Source organism: Cololabis saira, chromosome 3, assembly GCF_033807715.1.
Source record: "Cololabis saira isolate AMF1-May2022 chromosome 3, fColSai1.1, whole genome shotgun sequence".
In the NCBI taxonomy this organism is placed as follows: Eukaryota; Metazoa; Chordata; class Actinopteri; order Beloniformes; family Belonidae; genus Cololabis; species Cololabis saira.
Genome location: NC_084589.1, coordinates 11921584 through 11941846, shown reverse-complemented (window position 1 = coordinate 11941846; position 20263 = coordinate 11921584). Strand labels below are relative to the sequence as shown.

Here is a 20263-nt window from a genome sequence, read left to right as displayed (position 1 = left end):
TTTTAATATTTCTCTTTTTTAAAACGTATACTCTTAAACTCTAAAGATTTAATATTATTTTGGAAAACATTTGAAAAAGCCATTTTGTGTGTGTGTGACTACTACAAATGTCACTTCCAGAAAAGCTATGATGTTGCACCAAAAATTTAACCTGTAATGTGTACATTTGTGCGTGTTTAACACACACAAGTAGAAAGGAAGTGATTTTCAGTGTCTTCACTGACCTACTTTGGAGTATTTGGAAAATATAATCAGACTTCAGAATTTGATGTCAGCAACACACTCGACACACTTTTTTTTTTCCCTCTTTGGAAAAAGGAAACAAATGTCTGTTTTTCCCAAAAGCATGTCTGATTACAGAACCCGCCTCCCCCCCACCTTTTTCTTGGAACGGGGTTTGTATAAAACAAGCGTCAGACCTCAGGTTCCAGGCTGTGTCAGATATTTGATCTCAGGGCCAGGGAAGTCATCAGACTCTGTTGTCACTGTCACAATTTTCCATCACCAGCAAAACAGTTTACAATTCAAGAGCCTCGGCTTTCAGCTGCTTTCATCCCGTTGCTGCGGTGGTGAACATCATTAACCAGCCGGACCCAGTTAACACCTGGTCCCAGCTGCGTGCCTTTCACACAATCCAACCTCAACATACACAAAACACCCTGAAGCCAACATACCATGTCAGATATTAACAATACATTGATAATAACAGCAGCTAGCTGTTTGCAGGGCTTCTGCTACTTGCCACAGTGCTCTCCCACCTGTGTCGTGTTTGATCCAGATCAAGGTCTGGCAGGGCTGTGTGAATGGCAGACGCAGCCTGCTTTTGTAGGGTGAACGTTTATTTTGTTACCTTTTATGAACGGTTGAACATTTGGTCGACTGACTTCTTGTTTGAGCATGGTACACTGCTGGTTGGACGCTGCATCCCTGTTTGTGTGTACGCCAGTGGTCCTTCACTGTTTAGTAGTGCAGGTGGGTGACCAGGGCCTTTAATTTTGGATGACTGGATACATCCCTGGTGCAGCTTTGAGTTACTCTGGTACTTTACTGTCATTAGACAGGACTCTGAACGTGTTTTTGTGTTTTCAGTGCATGTACGTGTACATGCCACCTCACCTGACACCTGAAACCTGAAACACACATGCAGGCAATTGTGCATTCAAACATCAAGCATTGCCCACACCTTTATGCATTCATATGTCTACTTTTAATGGGGGCAATTTGTTCCACTAGCATGCATTTGAGTAGAGAGATATGGCTTTAAGCATAAGCAGCCATGTTTGTTTAAAATAAAGCCAATAAATGCATTTAATATTTCCATACGGAAAGTTCAATGTCAGAACTCTGACAATGTCAGAAAAATACATAGATCTAAAATCCATCAGTAACAAGAATTTAATAGTTCAGGGTTTTTTTGTGTGGCTTCATATAGAAATATATTTCAAGAACTGGTGACTATGAGCTGAGCAGCAACAGAAGAAAATGAATGCATTTATTACGTTTGTTTGAATACATTTTTATCCTTGTAAATTATCAAGTGTTGAAACAGAAAATGTTCTTCTTTGCAAAAAAAATGCCCCACAAAACAATATTAACATTATTGGTAGTAAACAAATAACTACATTTTAAAAGGATTAAAAAATAGGAATGGTTTAAACCTTAAAATCTAAAAAAATAACATATCTACATGGCTTGTGTTGTCAAAAAGACCTGAAACATGTATGCATGGTTTAACTTTAAGGACACCTTCATAGATGTGCAAGTTTTGTGTTATTCCACCCATGTAGAATCATATATTAACTCTTGAAGTATTGAACGAAGAGGTTACCAGCTTATCCCTTTTTTTTTTTTAAGAAATCTGAATCTTAAAGGTTTAGAAGAGTTATTTGTAAATTGTTGAGACATGAAGTCTCTCAGAGTGGTGAACACTTCTACACTTTTAGCATTGACCTCAGCATGGTTCCAGTTATTTTCTTTCTTATTTGTTTAAACAGTTCAATAGAAACTGGTATAAATTAAACAGTAATGAATGCATTTCCAGTTTTGCTGGGATTTTTTTTCAGTCTTATGTTGGACTTAAATATAAAAGGAAAATATTTGCAACGTGTTTTAATTTAAGCTTAGTTGTTTTCATATTTGCAATTGTTCAAACATCCACAAAGTGTGCACGTCTCGTTTAATGTTGAGCTCTCTCACTTTCCTTTATTTTTTCATAAGTCTCCTTCACATTATCAGTTGTCTACGTTCTCTCAGAGCTGCAGCATTGACGTGAAAAGGAAAGGTCAAGAACTGCTTCTGATTACCAGGGCATACTTTTCCATTGTGGCGACCTTTACTCCAGCAACATGCTGCCATCCTCACTTGCTGCTGCAGGCTCTTTTCTCTCCGAGAGCGCCGGGTCTGCCCTTGACCTGTCAGGACTGACATCTCTTTTCCATTTTTTTCCTTTGACTGTCTTTCTCAGTATGTTTGTGTTGACAAGCAGGTTATTGAAGCTTTCTGGCTCCAAACGAGGACAGTTTGAGTGTTTATCTCCAACACTGAGGCTCTGCTTGGTTTACTGTGTGCGTCCGTGTGTGTGTGTGTGTGTGTTGGTGCATGTGTTCACTTACAAGCAGCTGAGTACCCTACAGCCTCCTCATCCTCCTGCCAGAGAAAGGGCTCTAATCTGTGTTCGGACCGGTGCCAGGGTATGTCTGTTGTGTGGTCAGCACCACTCTCTATCTGGTGCCAGGGAGGGTCGCAGCTTGTACCCAGCATGCCATAGAGATAGTTAGCAGCGAGCCAGTAATTAATGGCAAGACGGGGAGGGGGGAGGAAAAAAAAATATATTCACATACGTAGGCCTGTGTTGAAAAAAATCGATTTCCCAATTCTAAATCAATTCTCATATTAATTCCTAAAAGTCGATTCATATGTCTAAAGATCGATTTTTTTTAAAAAAAATTTAAATTTATTTATGTATTTTTTTTTTTCATCATTACATTACAACTTTTGGTTATTTTTTTGTTTATCCCCAAAAAAGTAATGTTTTGTTGGACACGAGAATAACTGGTGCCATGTTTTTGCCTTTAAATATGTTTAAAGGTATGAAAACATTAAAGTGTTCAGTTATAATTGCATAAATTGTCTATATTTCATTACTTTATAAACTGTCTTGGGGTTACATTTGCAAAAAATGCTAAAAACCAAATTCTCAAAAATTAAAAACCAAAATAGACCGAAAATGGAACAAATAAAAACGGAATGTGGGAAAAATTAAAACCGATTTCATCCGTCTCTGTTTGCCCTGGATCTGTTTTGATAATTCTGACCCACGATGTTTCTGAAAGCAGTTCTATCAGCATTCTGGGAGCTGATTGGTCCTTACAGCATCATTAGCTGCCAATACTTGCTGTTGAATCTCAATATAATACTAGTATTAATATTTTGCATAACTACAGTCATATAATTCATGCAACAGCTCAAAAAACAGTTTTAATAACACTAACCCAAATCAATATCCGAATCGAATCAAATCTTGATAATCGATTCTGAATCTTAAGAATCGGAATCGAATCGATTCTTGATATTTGAATCGATCCCCAGCCCATACGTATTTGTCCATCATCCATCTGTGTTGAGTCTGAGGAACTACAACATTTTAAAGTAGCGTTTGCTCATCAATGCTTCATCTATCTGTGTCTCCGGAAGCACCCTCTAATACCTGAGCTGGAAGAAAAAGCCACACACAAGCATTCATCTACACCTGCTTCTTTCAAGGACTGATTCAATTCGCAGGACTGGCACTGGGCACTTTTTCTTTTTTTTTTTTTTGTATTGCAAACATGAAAAGTATGCCGGCGCTCTTCTCTATCCATCTACAGTGAATAAATGTCCGCATACCCACATCTTTCAAACATTGTTTAGAGGTAAGCCTTGTAAGGCGTCTTTCATTCCTGATAGAAATAGCAGAAGACAACAATGAATTCCATCTAGTGCTGGTATCTTGTCAGCACACCTTTCTACACCAACACACATGCATTTCACTCACTTTTAAAGAACAAGCTCTTGTTTAGAGATGCCACGAAATGCCTAAAGTGTTGGCTTGTTCATATATTTTTAAGTTTGAACTCCAACATAAGGTTCAACTTTTGTACATCAGTTTATTTTAGTCAACCTTGACACTTAAGGAATCATGAAATGAGGATGTTGGTTTCTTCTTTGTTTAACATACAGCATTTAAAACCTGTATACTAGCACATCATGTGTATAAAAGAATAGATAACACAAATATTTTTATCGGTAGCAGAGAATGTTTAATTAGTCCAGCGTGAGAGAAGAAATCATGATTTTAATAAAACTCAGCTGAATCGTTGGTGAATAGTCATACCAGTATGTAAGAACTTCACAGAATGTTTCCGTCTTTTGTTCAGTTTTAGCACAGCTTTTGCCGGATAAATGCAAAAAAGCAGGAATTGCTCTGATGTGGGGGAAATAAACTGTATTAAGATTAAATCTGGTATTTTTGTCAATTTATTATGTTTCTGACAAGAAACATAAAACTGGTTAGCTTTTAATAATGGTGACAGCTTTAGATGAATCATTAGTTATTGTTATGAAAGTGAATTTGTTTCTTTATATATATATATATCATATGTCATCATTAATTTTCCTTTGGGAATAGCAAATAAATAAATAAATAAATCAAATAAAATAAATAATAATAATAAAAATTTAAAAAAATGTTAAATAAATAAAAAGATACTAATATAGTGACATAACAAAAAAGTAGTAGTAGTGCAATGAATGTAAACTTAAATAAGAAAATAAAATGAAAACGAAAACGAAATGGGTTATCTAGAGATTAATAATTATTTCTTAGATCAATAATTAGCAATTCCAGTAGTAGTCACAAGTTATACTAGTAAACACTTGAGTCGGAATGTTGTCATATATCACCCCCAGAGTTATATGTGAATTTATTTCTTGAACATTATACATATTTAGAATAGTCTTCTATTCTTAGGGCAGTTTTTTTTTCTTTCATGTAAAACATTTTAATAGACTAATGCAGATCAGGGACTCCCATCTCTTCGTTTCATGGCTGCGTGCGAGTACAGAGTGAGTGGATTATTGGACATGTATGCGGGTGCTTTGTCCCGCTCATACGTGTATGTTCGGGGGGGGAGCTTGTGTGGCCTTGTGTCTGGTACTAACTCATCCGGCTATTAATTGTATTAGCACCGCAGCTGTTTGCATTGGCCAGATTGAGAGCAGAGCTACAGGGCCCTTCTGCTTCTCTCCACCGGGATGAGCTTCCAGACCTTCTCATTCCCACTCATCCCAGCCTTAGCTGTTCACTTCCTCTTCATCTCAGGCCGTCTTCTCATCTTTTCCTCACTCATACGTTCATTCTCAGATCTGGTGTACATCTCTCCCTTTCTTGATCGTTGTGGAGGGCTCGTTGGCGGGCCGAGCCCTTCCTTCACCTTGTTTTTTTCTGTTAGGGCTCGTATGAGCTCTACGCGTCCGCCTCCCTCTTCATGTGTCTCAACAAAAATGACACAAAGGACGGAGAACATCTTGGTGTTTGGGTTCCTTCAGATGTACTAGTTTTAATCAGTTTTTCACGTACGTCACCTGCCATTCCTTAATTTTTGTACGAGTTAATGCCTCTCAAAGGAAACAAGAAGATTATAAGTAGCATTTTTTGCATTTATTTAATAAATAAACCAGGTTGTGCTTACACAAGGATGATAAAAAAGTGATTTATAGGTGATATGTTTCAGGTATGCTGAAGAATCTGTGGCTGTTATTCATATTCAAAACACGTTAGAAACGAAGACATGATGTTTCTTTAGTGAGGCAGAAAATGAATATCTTGACCTGACCTCCACAGGAGTTCAGACACCCTCTCCTCCAAGTGTCCTCAGCCTTTTCTCGGTGGCTTCTCCTCGGTGTGTGTTTGACCGACCTGTCCTGTGGTTATGTGGCTGAACCAGCCCAACAGGTTGCCATGGCTCCAGCCCTAGTTGCCCATCTGCCCCTGGCATCTGTCCACACATCTGCTTCACGGTGGATGGCCAGGGGAAGAACCCAAGGAGAGCCTTCGCTCTTACTGCTCTGGGAGTAACGATGAAGGTTCGGCCTGCTTTGCCTGTATAGAGTCAAGGAAATTAAAGGTAGAGATTGATAGTTTTTATTGTGCGGATTATTGGCCGTTTCTTTTTCCTCCTTTCTTTTTTTTCATTAATTGGCAACAGCCGGTGCCTGACAACATCTCGCCGATCAACCGGCATGTCTGGCGATGACAAAAATGTGACCAGCTCCTTTGATCCCAGACTCTAGTGCGCCGCCCTAGTGGCTCCCTGGAGCTTCTTTAAAAATGTTTGACCTTCTTTTCTTCTTTTTTTAAATTTTTTTTCCTTTTTTTTATTCCTTTTTTTTCTCTTTTTTTCTACTTTTTTTCTTTTTTCTACTTTTTTTTCTTCTTTTTTTCCTTTTTATTTTTCTTTTTTTTCTTTTTTTCTTCCTTTTTCCTTTCCTTTTTAATCTCGCCATTTCAACTTTTTTCCTCAAAATTTTGACTTTTTCCTTGACATTTCGACTTTTTTCTCAAAATTTTGACTTTTTCATCCCCATTTCGACTTTTTTCTCGACATTTAGACTTTTTTTCTCGAAATGTCCACTTTTTTCTTGAAGTGCATAATGAAAAAAAAATCTTCCCCCAGTTATAACTAATATAGAAACACACAGCATGTGTTGCCTTCATTCTAAAGCTTATACAAGACTTTTCATTTTTTGCGGCTCCAGAAATATTTGTTTTTTGTCTTTTTGGTCCAATATGGCTCTTTCAACATTTTGGGTTGCCGACCCCTGCACTAGATACTATCTTTTAAAGCCCATTTGTTTAATTTGTTTGGAAAAAAAAAATGGCCCAACATATTGGCAAAAAAAACAAACCTGCATCAGCTGTGGGTTGTTCTGATTTCTAAAAATGTCACGTTTATGTATTTTTGTTGGTTCATTCATGCTGAATGAATCCATGGAGTATGACCAGTATGTATTTGTTAGTTTGTTTGGACTGCCTTGAAGTCTGCAACATGTATGTGGTCATATTTAAAACAGTAAAGGGAGTATGTACCTGAGAGCTGTGATGCCCGGCTGGATTTAACTATTGCAGCAGTACAAAGTTGTGGAAAGACCTTGACAAAGGATCACTGTAGATGTTCGCCTTTGTTTACATTTAGTTCGTTTTCAGCTGGGTTTTTTTTTCTTTGTGTAGGTGTATTATTATTGATTTCAATAGATGGTTTGGTATTGTTTGCCAACAAAATAAGCCTTTGTCTTCACTCGCTCCCATCTGAAAGGAGCAGGGTGCAGGAATGACTGAAATCTAGCTTGGATCTAAATGAACCTTCTCAAATGCTGCCCACACTAACCAGCAGTACATGCCATGTATGTTGGTGGGCCAGAGAACCCTTTGAGAACGCCACAGCCAACTACATTGCTCTTTATCTGAGCTTTCCATCTGGACGAAGTCCCAACAGCATCGCTCTTGTTTTTTTCCTTCATATATCCCTTTATAAGCTTTGCCTCTTTTGGTTTTGCTTTCTTGACAAGGTTAATTCAAACACTGTATATGAAGTAATGAGCCTCTCTTGCTCAAATGTGTTTCTGTAACAACTACAGATTCCTCTACTTTCTTCTTTATCATCCTCTGAACCCATCCCTTTTTTTTTTCCTCATAGAGCTTTGTCGTGGTATTATAATAGCATTCAGGATCTTTCTTAAATTTAGCCTGTTTCTGTTGTTTTTGACTTTTTTTTAAGAATATATATGTTTTTGTTTGGTTGCAGAGCTCCACGCTTCAAGGGCTACCAACAACAAGACAGCCAGGAGCTTCTGCACTACTTACTGGACTCCATACGAGTGGAGGAAACTAAAGTGAGTTTACACTCGTCCCACTCAGTTCATACATGTACAGTGTTAGACCAGTGTTTGCTCTGTTTCCTTTTTCTGAGGCGAGAGCTCTTGAGGATCTTTTGTCACAGTCTGACGTTTGCCAGAAGTTTTATTTTTTTACATTTTGTTTTGTAGTGACAGAAATGTCCTTCAACTGTGGATAAAAGCACCTCCTGTACTTTTGGTATGTTCTGAATGTCTTTGTCTGCTGATGGACATTTGGTGAAACCACATCCGCAAGTACTATATTATATCTGTGAAGGCTGTTTTAAAGACACTAGGAATAAAGAGTTTTCATGCAGCAGAATTGTTTCCATAGTGTGTTAAGTGCAAATAAGAGAGGGGGAAAAATCAGGATCAGGACATGCGAGTTGGAGGTGGAAGTATTTTATCCTCTGTTAACAGTTTATGTTGTACAGTGACCTTGAGTTTTATGAAAGGTGTCTTTTATAAATAAAATGCATTATTATTAGTAGTATTATGCATGATAAAGGTCACATTTGTCACAAATGTTGGTGTCTTGGGCTTCTTTTGGAAAATTGGATATTTTCTTTAAGATGGTTTGATTTAAAGCGACACTACGTAACTTTTCCACCTTAATATCATATTTCCAGAGTCATTGTGATGGTACATCAACTTCCAACAGGTTTAATGAACCTCTGTCATGGTCTGAGGGGTCTGTATCGCCTTCACTGGCACTATGTAACTTTGAGGAGCATGGTAGGAACCCTGCCACACTAAAAAACTACAAATCGTTACGACTTTGACTGCTTTACGGCATACGTCACTTCCCCCTCCTTCCCGATTCGCAGTCGAGACGAAAATGGGCGGAGCGTGGAGCGCAGCTCCGCTGAAGCTGGTAACCCGTTGCTGCTGCAGCAGCTCCACACAACAGACGTGGGGAAAAGATCCTAATGGTTTAACTTTTCAACGGTTTCCTGCTCGGAGGCAGAACCACGCAGGCCAAGTATCTGATATTACAAAGTAAAAGAGTGAAAGAGTCGTCTGCTCGCTTTGGATCGCGGCTGTAACGACCAAACACCTTCCACACAGTAAAGCCTGAATTGTGGTTCTGCGTTAAATCGACGCAGACCCTACCCCGTACCCTACGCCGTAGGCTCTGCGTCGATTTAACGCAGAACCATAAACAGCCTTAAACCACAAACACTCACACAGACGGGTCGGATCAAAACACAGGTTTTATTCCCCACTTCGCCAGCTAAACGCAGTTGCTGGCCAGCTCTCTGCGGTGCAATTAACCCCAATCTTCAGATAAAACTAGTTTGTTGAGGAAAAAATATTAACTCTTATTTGTAGCTGCAGAGGAAAAAAATTATCTCACGAGGAAAACCAAAATATTGCTCACGCCTCGGAGCCTCTTCAGCATAATATAGCAGTCAAAAAAAAGAAAAGAAAAGTAAGAGTAATACAAAACATGTACTGTATGTTGTACTATTATACAAATTTATTGAAACACATGGCTCTTCAGTAGGGATTAATTATTATTATAATTAATAATAATTAATAATCATTATTTTCTCCATATACCGCTCCCTGGCTTCCTTGTTTAAGGTATCCCGGTAAATTCCAGTTCCTTTCCAGCAGTTTAACATCTTTTTTTTTGCGTTCCGTCTGTTCACTTGGTGAAACAGAAAAGTGTCCCGTCTCCTCTCATCAAAACAAATGCAGCGACGGGACAGGAGTTTTCCTGCACTACGCGCTGGTGCTCATGGGAAACGTAGTGTTCTTTCTGGTAAAACACTACCGCTTTTGTCCAAAAGATGCCGCCAAACTCAGAAAAGCTGAAAGTTACGTTGTGTTGCTTTAAATAAACTTTTTTCAGTCAATTCACTTTCTGATTTAGTATCTTTAACAGTTCTCTCCTCACACACAAGGAGGGGGGGGCAGTGGCTCAGGTGGTCAAACAGGTCGTCCCAGGATTCAATGATTCCAAGGATTGGCGGTTCAAATCCCGGTCCCCCAGTCATCTGTCTTTGTGTCCTTGGGCGTGTGAATGTGGTGGTCGGAGAGGCCGCTGACACGGATCGCCTGCCATGTTTCCGTTGGTCTGCCCCGGGGCAGCTGTGGCTACACGTGTAGTTTAACACCAAGTCTGAACGAGGGGCGGATGAATAGCTTATAGGTATAGTCCTGGGACCAGAAGTGGCCCTGCATGTCTCGTAGTGTGCATATGCCTTTACAGTTAAGCTTGTCTTTATTTTAGCCATGTAATGAAGAAATGCCAGCAAACTAAAGTGCTAAGCTTCTTCTGATCATCAAAATCTTAACTGAATTATAAAGTTAGTGGTAAATTAGTTGAGTTAAAACTACCTTATACTGCTGTTCTTCTGTCAGATTTGGTCTTTTTTTCCGATTCGATGCTGTTCATGTTTGCAAATGTAAGTGGTTTTCATGTTTTCATGATGCCATACTTTTGGCAACAACACCCCCCCCCCCCCCTCCTCCCGAGCAATTAAGAGACCTCACAGCGGCTCTTTGGAGAGCCCACCAGTGACTACGTGAACCAAGGAGGAGAAGTTAACGGGTGTGTTTAGTGGTCAGCCTCAGGCCCAGGAGGGGCCACAGGCTAGGATCCCCGGATTCTATTCAGACTTGTGAACACGAACAGTTGTGCCACTTAGGGGACTTGCAAGTGGCAGGACCGGCGTCATTGTGTGCTCTTGGGAAACCCACAGCTGCTGAATGAGCTCCAGGGCCGTTCCATTGTGCTTTAGGGTCACCCACAGCCCCCTCCCACCCTCACACACACACACACACACACACACACACACACACACACACACACACACACACACACACACACACACACACACACACACACACACACACACACACGTCTGTCTCCCTGCTGAATCAAGTAGGTAAGGAGGGAGGGTTTGGCCTCCTCTGCTCGTTCACTCAGGAACTCGTTTATACAGTTTGGATACAGTGGCGTTTTCAGTGTTGAATATTTTTAAATGAGCTCATGCATTATTCAGCTTCATTTACTTATCAAGATATAATACAGAACAGAGGGTAGTTGATGAATATTTTCTCACACATAATAATAATAATAATAATAATAATAATAATTAATAATAATAAACTAAATTATATAAATATTACTTTGCAAACCAACAGTTAATTCAATTATGTCGTCACTTAAATCTAAAACAGATGCAGATAAATACTGTCCTTTTGTGTATGTGTCGGTGAGAGACTGGTAGTCTTTCGTTGCGTCACTAACCTATCGGAGGCCTTAAGTGTTTGTGTTGATTGGCCATTAGTATCAGAGATGTGAATATGCTAATATGAGCCCAGTCAATTATCACCAATTAGCTGAGATGGTAGGTATTTCCCTCTCAGGGCATGCACTGGCCTTCTTTGCCCTGTCTTCAGTGTAGTATCTACGCCTCCACCCTCGTACCAGCAACTCTCTTCACCCCCCCCCCACACACACACACACACACCCCCATGCAGCCCGGCCCGTGTGGGACAGTGCACACTGCTACTCTGGCAAGAGAGAGAGGAATGCTGGGGGTTACTGGTAATTAATTAGTCGGCGAGCCACAGCCTGGTTTGACTTTGCCGGCTGAGCGGGGTGCAGACTGGCCGGGCTGGGATTACCGGGGCTCTCTGACCTAAATAGCCAGTGCTGTGCGTGGGTCCCAGGACAATGGGGGCTGATTGGTCTCGACTCAGACATAGACCATGGCCAATTATCTATTGATTGGTGCTTTACTGTGGCTGTGCCTCTTCACAGCTCTCTCACCAACACACTCACTGACCACGTCACCTTCAATAAGAGGGATCGGCGCAGGACTTGTACACACACGCACACACACAAGCATGCAGAGTTAATTAAGAGATTTACATTTTAACATTTTTCGACAAGCTCAATAATTATTTTACACTAATGATGCTGATAGTGGGTATACCTGTCAAACTCAGCTGCAGGCTAGATTGTGATATTTCTCTAATGGGTGTAATAAAGAAAAGTGAAGAAAAGGACCAAAAAGACCTGAATAACAATTTGTATAATTAATGTACATATATGAATCCTACTTTAACTATAACCCATTGTTCTGTTTTTGTGCTTCCTGTTTGTCTGCAGAGGGTGAAAGCCAGCATTTTGAAGGCTTTTAACAATCCGACAGAGAAGACGGCGGACGAGGAGACCAAACGCCAAGTCAAAGGTTCACATGATCACATATTCACATGTTCACATGCAGCACCTGACAGCTGATCAATAGTCCCACCTTGTGGCGGTTGCTGGAATTGCAGCTGCTCAGCAGAGAACCAGAGGGCACGAATGAAATATGTTTTAATGTGACAGAAGTTCACTGCTTTTAGAGGGAAAAGCACTAGTGATCGATTTGCTATTAACTTTTTTTAATGGTGCTAATTGACACTTATGTTTATTATATGTTACAAACTCATTTTTAACATACAGGTAACAGAAACTTCTTTCTTTATTTTTTTTCAGCATATGGAAAAGATGGTGTGAAGATGAACTTTGTTGACCGTATCTTCGTAGGCGAGCTGACCAACACGATTATGTGTGAAGAGTGTGAGCATGTAAGTATATGTGGTTAAACTGCAGATGAATGATAAAAGCAGCTGAAGGGAATTATTGAGGCGTAGCTCGGTGTGTTGTGTCATACGTTCAGTCCGACTGTGAAGGAAGCGAATCAGGGTCAAAAAGGCAACACTTCCTTCAACAAATTAATTCAGATATGAACAGGTTTCTAATAAATCTGCAACCAAGCTGACGTGTGACAAACTTCACTTCTCTATTGTTTTGTTTATCACATTAAATTATCGCTGGAAGAGAATTAGTAGATTTCCATACAGTCTCTAGCAGCACTGGAACTCTTCCTCATGAATTGGTAGATACACTACCTGGGACTAGAAAAGAGAAGACAAAAGCCAGACTTCAATAATGAACTGGACCACCTTGATTGCAGCACACATTTTGCCACATTCACTGTGGCATTATTTTGAGATGGTTATGCAATGTCACAACCTTTATTTTTACCCGAGTTGCTGTTACTTTTCACTAAGATGTGTATTGATGATTGAGTCGGGCTACTGCACATCTGAGGATTCTCAGAGATCTGTAGTCTGTCGTGGCCGGTCCGTGCGTGAAAATGCTGTCTCACGACCCCGGCTCCACTCCAGCTCCTGACGTTGTCCTTGTGGAATATGCTCGTGTCATCCAGGAATAATCATTTCAGTTATTCCTGGTTATATTATACATTCAGATACACTGGGCACACAACACTTCTGAACTTTGATCGGACCAACGGCAACAACCCCATATCATGATATTGCACAGTAGCCCAATAAGCATCATGGGTGTCTTGTTCGTCTCCTGTTCTTGACTGTGCAACCATCACATCTGGTGCAGAGTAGATCTGGACTCATCAGACCACCTTTTCCATTGCTCTAGAGTCCAATCTTTATTCTCCTGAACAAATTTAAGATTTTTGTTTTATTAACCTCACAGAAGTGGGGTTTTTTTTGCAGCTTCAGCTGCACGGCTGTTTAATCCCAGCACCCTGAGTGCTTTTCAGACTGTGCACATTGAAATGCTCTTGTTTCAATAACTAAACATTACAGGGAGTTCTGAAGTTGTTTCAGGAATTAGGGGTGACTCAGCATCAGTCAGACTTAAATAATAACAGTGGGAGGCCCCAACCTGCTTGGTTTGTTTAATCCATGTGGTGACATTTCTGCTTTTCCCTTTTCTTTTTTTTTTTTTCTTAAATTGAAATGAAAATGCACAATTTTCTTTACCAGCTGTGTCACCCCAGGCAGGATTTCTGACATGCAGCCAAATCATGATCATGTACTAAAAATAAGGTGGAGGAGGCGGCAAATGTGTCGGCACAAAAACAAACAAAAAGCCCTTCAAGGACGAGCTCAGAGACCGACTGTTTACAGCAGGCATTTACAGTAAGAGCTCGGGATGGTTAAGAAGTAAAACCAAGGAGCTTCCCTGCAGGAACAGAGCACCAGGTGTGGAGCTGAAGAGGGAACATCTGAGAAAGAGACACTCTTCCTGCTAGACGTGATACAAATATGCAGAAATGGGTATAAAGGAGACACACATTTGTAATTATCTTATTTCTTTCATGCCATCTGTTTTGTTTTTTTAGATCTCCACAGTAAAAGAAGCCTTCATAGACATTTCTTTGCCCATCATAGAGGAGAGGGTGAGTTGCTGCCTGAAATAATCACTTTGAGTAAAGGATCAAAAAGTTAATGAGTAAACAAAGAATAGTTATTTTATATAAGTGTTTTTGTGTCAACTGAAAATGGGTCTTTTTTTTTTCCTTTTTGTTGTTTGAACTCAGATATCCAAACCATCCTACCCCAGTCGGCTGGGGAAGTCCAGCCGGGAGCAGGACGCCCACGCAGCTCACAGTGAGCCGGTTCTGTCTGTAGGACACTCACTCAACAAAAACAACAGGAAACTGAGCGGACAGGTACGAGTGCAAACATACACTGTTATAGGACTATAGCTTTCTTAATATATTACACTGTACTCCATCTATACATCTATACAAGACAGAGAGAGCTTTACATATACTTGTATTATGGAGAGACAGTCTCTCCATCCCAGCCATCGGTCACAAAGTAAACTTACAAAATTGGCCTCTGAGTCCAGTGTGCTATTTTTAAAATGTCTGTGATCAACAAAAAGTATTTTAATTCAATTTTAGTTGTATTATCTCATGTCAAAGTATAAGATAAGATAAGATAAGAAATCCTTTAATAGTCCCCCTGAGGGGAAATTTCCAGATTACAGCAGCAAAGGGGGATAGTGCAAAACACAAGAGGCATCAATATCACACAATAATAATAATAATAAAAAAACACTATAAACAGTATATACAATAATAATAATAAGAAGAAGGAGAATAAAAATAGTAATAAATAAAAAAAATACTAGTATACAAAAAGAAAAACAGATGGATATTTACAAATGTTATTTATGCACGTTGCAGAGAATGGTATTGCACATTATTTTCCGGATGTATGAAAATGTAGACACCGGTGAAAAGGACAAATGGTGCAACAACATACCGTATTCTCTGGACTATAAGCCGCATCCGCTCTAGTTTAAAAAAAAATATATGCAAGCTGCAGATATTTATGTTGTTAGATTAGATATTTACTACATGTACAGAAGGATTTTGAACTGTAAATGATGTACATGTTTGTACCTAAATAGATCCTTTCCTAACAGTGTCTTTTAACACGGCAGCAACTTTGCTGATTAAAACGGGACAGAACCAAGAGAAAATAACCGGTATCTGTTTATCTGTTTGAAATCTGCTTCTACCTACTTCTATCTGCTATAGAAGAAGTAGCGTATTCTTCTTTGCATTTATTTTGTCTTAGTTTTGATTCTAATTCCGGTTAGAGCACCCCGAGCGGTGGAAGAAAAAGAAAAAGTAGCGGCTTATAGTCCAGAAAATACGAAATGAAGGGTCAAATTGAGGAATTGGTAGAATCTGAGTCTCCAAATCATTTTCTGTGTTGAAGAGAATTACTTTTGAAAGTAAAACATACAGACGGTGTAAAATGCCAATAATAACAATTTGTTGGTATGACAGGATAACTAGTAACTGATTAACCATTCGTTTGTAAAGCCTTTCCCTAAACATTCATAACACATCCCATTTCCTGTGACAGAAGCAGCTGAACCGGAGGTCGTCCTCCTCCGTGGAGGAGAAGGGAGCCGGCTGCGGTGCGGAGCGGCCGGAGGAGGAGGGGGTCGCCGGGGGATCCGCTCGCGGCGTCTCAGTGTGTAAGATGGCGGCTGCTGGCAGCCTGTCAGATGGCAGCGAAAGAGACTCGGGCGCTCAGGACAGCAGCAACGACGCCGACAGCGAGGCCTCGGAGAGCGAGTGGGCTCCACGAGCCTCCGCCCACAGTCACGGACACATATCCACCTCCACGCTGGCTCCATCTCCTACCGCTGCCTCCTCCTCCTCCCCGGCAGCATCGTCCTCCACCAAGCAGTGCGGGGCTGTAGAGCAGCTCGTCACCGCCGTTTCTAAAGTCAACATGGGCTTCGTGCCGGGAGACGTCTCCGCTCCCACGCACTGCTCCCAGGAGGAACCGGGAGAAACTCCCACCCGAGACAATCTCCACCACCAACACCACCAGGGAGCCTTCCAGGCGCTGTCCCACAGTTACACCCCCAGCTCCAAGGAGTGCTCCATCCAGTCCTGCCTGCACCAGTTCACCTCCGTGGAGCTGCTGATGGGCAACAACAAGCTGCTCTGCGAGAGCTGTACGGAACGCCGGCAGAAGCAGCTGCGCAAGAGCAGCTCAGCAGGTGGGGAAAAACATCTGGATCAGCCATAGTGTAGCGATGAGCAACGTCAGTGCAACTGACGGATGTGGTGTAGTGTTATTACAAAATGTTGTACCCACATCTTGTTATTAGATCACAGCTTTGTAATGTTGTCCTTTGTGCACCTTGTTGCTTGTAGACAACAGTCACAATAGATTCCTTAAAATAGCAGCTTTGTTCTGCAAAAATCTATTTAAACATCCCTGGGAACTTCAGTCCACGCCTGCAGCATACTGGTTCAGTGTTGGGGGCCATTACACCGCCATCTGTACGTTGTACTGTTTGACAGTCTGATCATCTTAAGCCTGAATGATGGTTCTGCATCAAACCAACGCAGAGCCGTCACCGTGACGCCGTCGTGAATCCTTCGGACTTCTCCGTCTCTCCATTTCTCCGCGGTGCAGTACCCCCCGTGACCGCTAATTCGTGATCTTTTCCTGAATGGTTTATCCGACTTTTCCGGTCACAGTGAATCAAAGAGATAAGGACAACTATTGTGCAAAAAACCTAAACAAAAGAAATCACACATACATGAAGAAAAGAGCGCTGAAAGTTCACGACTGTTTCAAACCCGAAACCGGAAATGCGTTGCTACCAATCGAACCAATCACAGCCCTCTTGGTCTGCGTGTGGTCTGCGTCGCCTCGACGCGTAGTTACAACTTTTCGGGAGGTGCACGTCAGTGACGGCGTGTGGTCTGCGTCGACGCGTACCACACACCGTAGGCACGGCGTCGTTTTGACGCAGAACCGTAACTCAAGCTTAAGTTTGTGACCCCGTTCCAGAAGTCCTGTTAACTTGGAGTATTTCACATTATTGGACATTCTTACTAGTGTGTGACGGGCTGCGTTTGTCGACGTCTCCACTCCAGTAGCAGTGAACGTGTTGCTTTTGTTATGTGATTATCAGTGTAGCAAATGTAACATTTCAACACTTCAACCTGAAAAATTTTGTGTTGTTTTTCTAGATAAGAAGGTGGAGACAATTTACACGAGTGCCAGGAAGCAGATATTAATATCCTCGCTGCCTCCCGTCATCACGTTGCATCTGAAACGTTTCCACCAGGTATGCACACACATCTCCACGTTATCAGGTACTAATATTTGATCATGTGGATTTTTTTTGTTGTCTTTTTTTTGTCCTCTATGTAAGGTTTACCCAGTTGCTGGTGTTATTTTGTTTCTTTTTGTGCCACGATGTGGTTTGTACACTCATTCTGTTGTGTGTGTTTTTGTGTTTGTGTGCGCGTGCACAAAGGCAGGGATGAACCTACGGAAAGTGAATCGGCATGTGGATTTCCCTCTGGTCCTGGATCTGGCTCCGTTCTGCTCTGCATCCTGCAAGGTATCACACCTTTGCTGACAAACTGTCCCTAAAAACGCTAAAGTAAAAGTCGGCCTCGAGTGGAAAAGTACTTGACATCACTGATTTAAATTTCTAGTCAAGGATTATTAAAATCTCCGCTTCTCTGACTGATGTGGTTATTGCCATATTGTTTCAGTAATGTCTGTTTGTCTAGTCTAGGTCCTTGCTTGCTACTAATCTCGTTTCCCTTTATGTTTCTGTTTTTTGTCCCTCTTCCCAGAACCTGGCAGCCAGCGATCGAGTCCTGTACAGTCTGTATGGGATCGTTGAACACAGCGGCTCCATGCGCGGGGGCCATTACACCGCGTACGTGAAGGTGCGTGCTCCTCAGAGGAGGATGGAGCAGCACCACAAGAACCTGTCAGGTCAGAGTTCAGCTCTTTGGAGCTCCTTTCATACCACATATCGGTTCTGTGTCTCTGTGTTTGTCTGAGCTTCACAAAGACGGTCATGGTTTGTGCAGCGACGGCTGGACACCGCGTAACCTTGAAGACGGAATGAAAGCAGCTCTTTGTGTTTATAGAGCTGTTGTTTTCTCTTTTCCTCCCCTCTTTAAGGAGCCTGTCCAGATTTACAGAATAGCATTGAAAGGTATCTGAAAAAACTTGAGGAAGGAGTTGTCCTTGCTGCTAACAGGCTACTGTAAGACTTGGAGGGTATGTTAGTGATGACACAGAGGTCTGAGCGTGTCCTCTTCATGAATCTAATCAGTGGTTTACTTAAAAACATAAACGAGGCTGTTCCTCTTCTGCACACAAATGTGGATTGCTTATATGCTTTTCTGCAAACACCAGGTCTGCAGCTTTGTTGTTTGATAGAGCAGCAGCCTCCTATGGAGCTAGAACAGTCTCATAATTCGCAAATGCACACACCGTTTCACAAATGCACAGGACAAGTTTCACAAATGCACAGAACAATTCACACGTGCGTAGTACAAGATATACAAATGTATTTTTGATGCACACACAAATATAACCGATTTACAAACTTTTTTTGTCTGTGAGCTGCGCTGGATTTGCGTGTGACTTTTGAGACTCCCTTGACGTGACTCGATCCACAAATACGTTTTTTTAACACAGAAGGATCTGCAACCAATCAGATGTCTTCCTTTGTTCCAGCCAATCATAAGAGCACACCCCACGTGGGGGACGGAGAGCAGTGGATAAAACACGACTAAAGCCTGAATTATGGTTCTGCGTCAAGCCGTCGCCGTGACACCGTCGTGCCACCGCTAATTCGCGATCTTTTCCTGAATGGTTTATCCGACTTTTTCCGGTCGCATACCCTCCTGCATAGACGCCCGCCCCCACTGGAAGATTTCTGGTAGACACTGGCAGAGAAGTTGAGGCTTTTCGAATGAATTGACATAAAAGTATCCAGGAAAGCCGTGCTGCTCATGTCGTGCAGCACCCACAGGAGGAAGCCCCTGTTTTCACTACTTACTTCACCAGTTACCTCTCCTGGTTGCAGCTTGGTAGATTGTCAGATCAGTGTGCAGCTCCTGGTCCCCATATGACACAAAAGCATCTAATTGTTGGCGAGGTCTTCTTTGGCTAGGTCCGGTCCCCCCACCAGATCGTGTTGTTTTAGCTTTGCTGTAATGGCAACCGGTGACCAACAGATTGATGCAAAACATCACTTTTCTCGTGTTTTGTTGTCTTTTTATTTTTCTCTCCTCTGACTTTTGCACCTCATGATATTGACAGTCTCTGTGTTTGCAGGTGCGAGGGACGCCGGCAGCAGCGGCCAGGGCCAGTGGGTGTACATCAGCGACACCACTGTTCAGACAGTACCAGAGTCCAGGGTACTCAACTCTCAGGCGTACCTGCTCTTCTATGAGGAAATGTTGTAATGTGACCAGTCAAAGTACTTTTTTCCTTTTCCTAGATATAATTTTTTTTTCTTTTAATATTACTTGGTGAAGCCCCTCCAACTGCTCACACTGTATCTGTGACGAGACGGAGCCAAGAAAAGGGAAATGTTTCACAGCTTACTCACCTGATTTGTGTAAATTGGCTCTTTGATTTATCAAGGATGTGTAAGGAAAAAAAGAAACAGGTTTTAAAGTTGTTTTCTAGTTTGTTGCACAGATTTCCATTCATGTTTTCTAATTTCGAGCTCCTGCCTTTTTAAAGAGAGGTCAGAAGAGAAGAGTGTTACTGAATCTGAGCTTTTCAATATTTCTACTTCATCTCAGGCGCAGTCTTGTGCCAGAGATTTAAAGTGCATGATGGAGTTTGCTACGGTAACTTACTGGGTATGAGCAGAAATACTGCATGCTAAGCTGCACTCAGCACTGACCAGTTGATGTCAAGCGTGTGTGTGTGAGTGTGTGTGTGCGTGTGCGTGCGTACGCACGCGTGTGTGTGTGTGTGTACATGTGGGTGAAAGTTTGAAAGACAGGTGAATGTAACTCAAAGTCAAAGGTGCTACATGCATCAGTTAAACTTTTAATCCAGCTATATATATATATATATATTTTAGTACAGACCAAAAGTTTGGACACACCTTCTCATTCAAACAAATGGGGAAGTGTGTCCAAACTTTTGGTCTGTACTGTATATAAAAAGCTGGATTAAA

General features: G+C 41.4%; 1 protein-coding gene across 3 annotated transcripts in view; it reads left to right on the top strand.

The window, feature by feature from the left end:
* The window catches only part of usp45 (ubiquitin specific peptidase 45), a 46323-nt gene extending 26286 nt beyond the window's left edge, over positions 1-20037 (top strand). For 2 of the 3 annotated variants that reach the window (XM_061716106.1, XM_061716097.1), the window contains exons 9-18: positions 7842-7929; positions 12062-12143; positions 12434-12525; positions 14109-14165; positions 14307-14438; positions 15652-16300; positions 17286-17383; positions 17576-17662; positions 17904-18048; positions 19405-20037. In XM_061716106.1, the coding sequence (XP_061572090.1) occupies positions 7842-7929; positions 12062-12143; positions 12434-12525; positions 14109-14165; positions 14307-14438; positions 15652-16300; positions 17286-17383; positions 17576-17662; positions 17904-18048; positions 19405-19535 (1561 nt within the window). In that variant the 3' untranslated portion in view covers positions 19536-20037. Of the gene's footprint in view, positions 1-7841; positions 7930-12061; positions 12144-12433; positions 12526-14108; positions 14166-14306; positions 14439-15651; positions 16301-17285; positions 17384-17575; positions 17663-17903; positions 18049-19404 lie in introns of those variants that run through there. The other variant, XR_009770960.1, reaches the window with a different exon arrangement.
* The last annotated feature ends 226 nt before the right edge of the window (positions 20038-20263 follow it).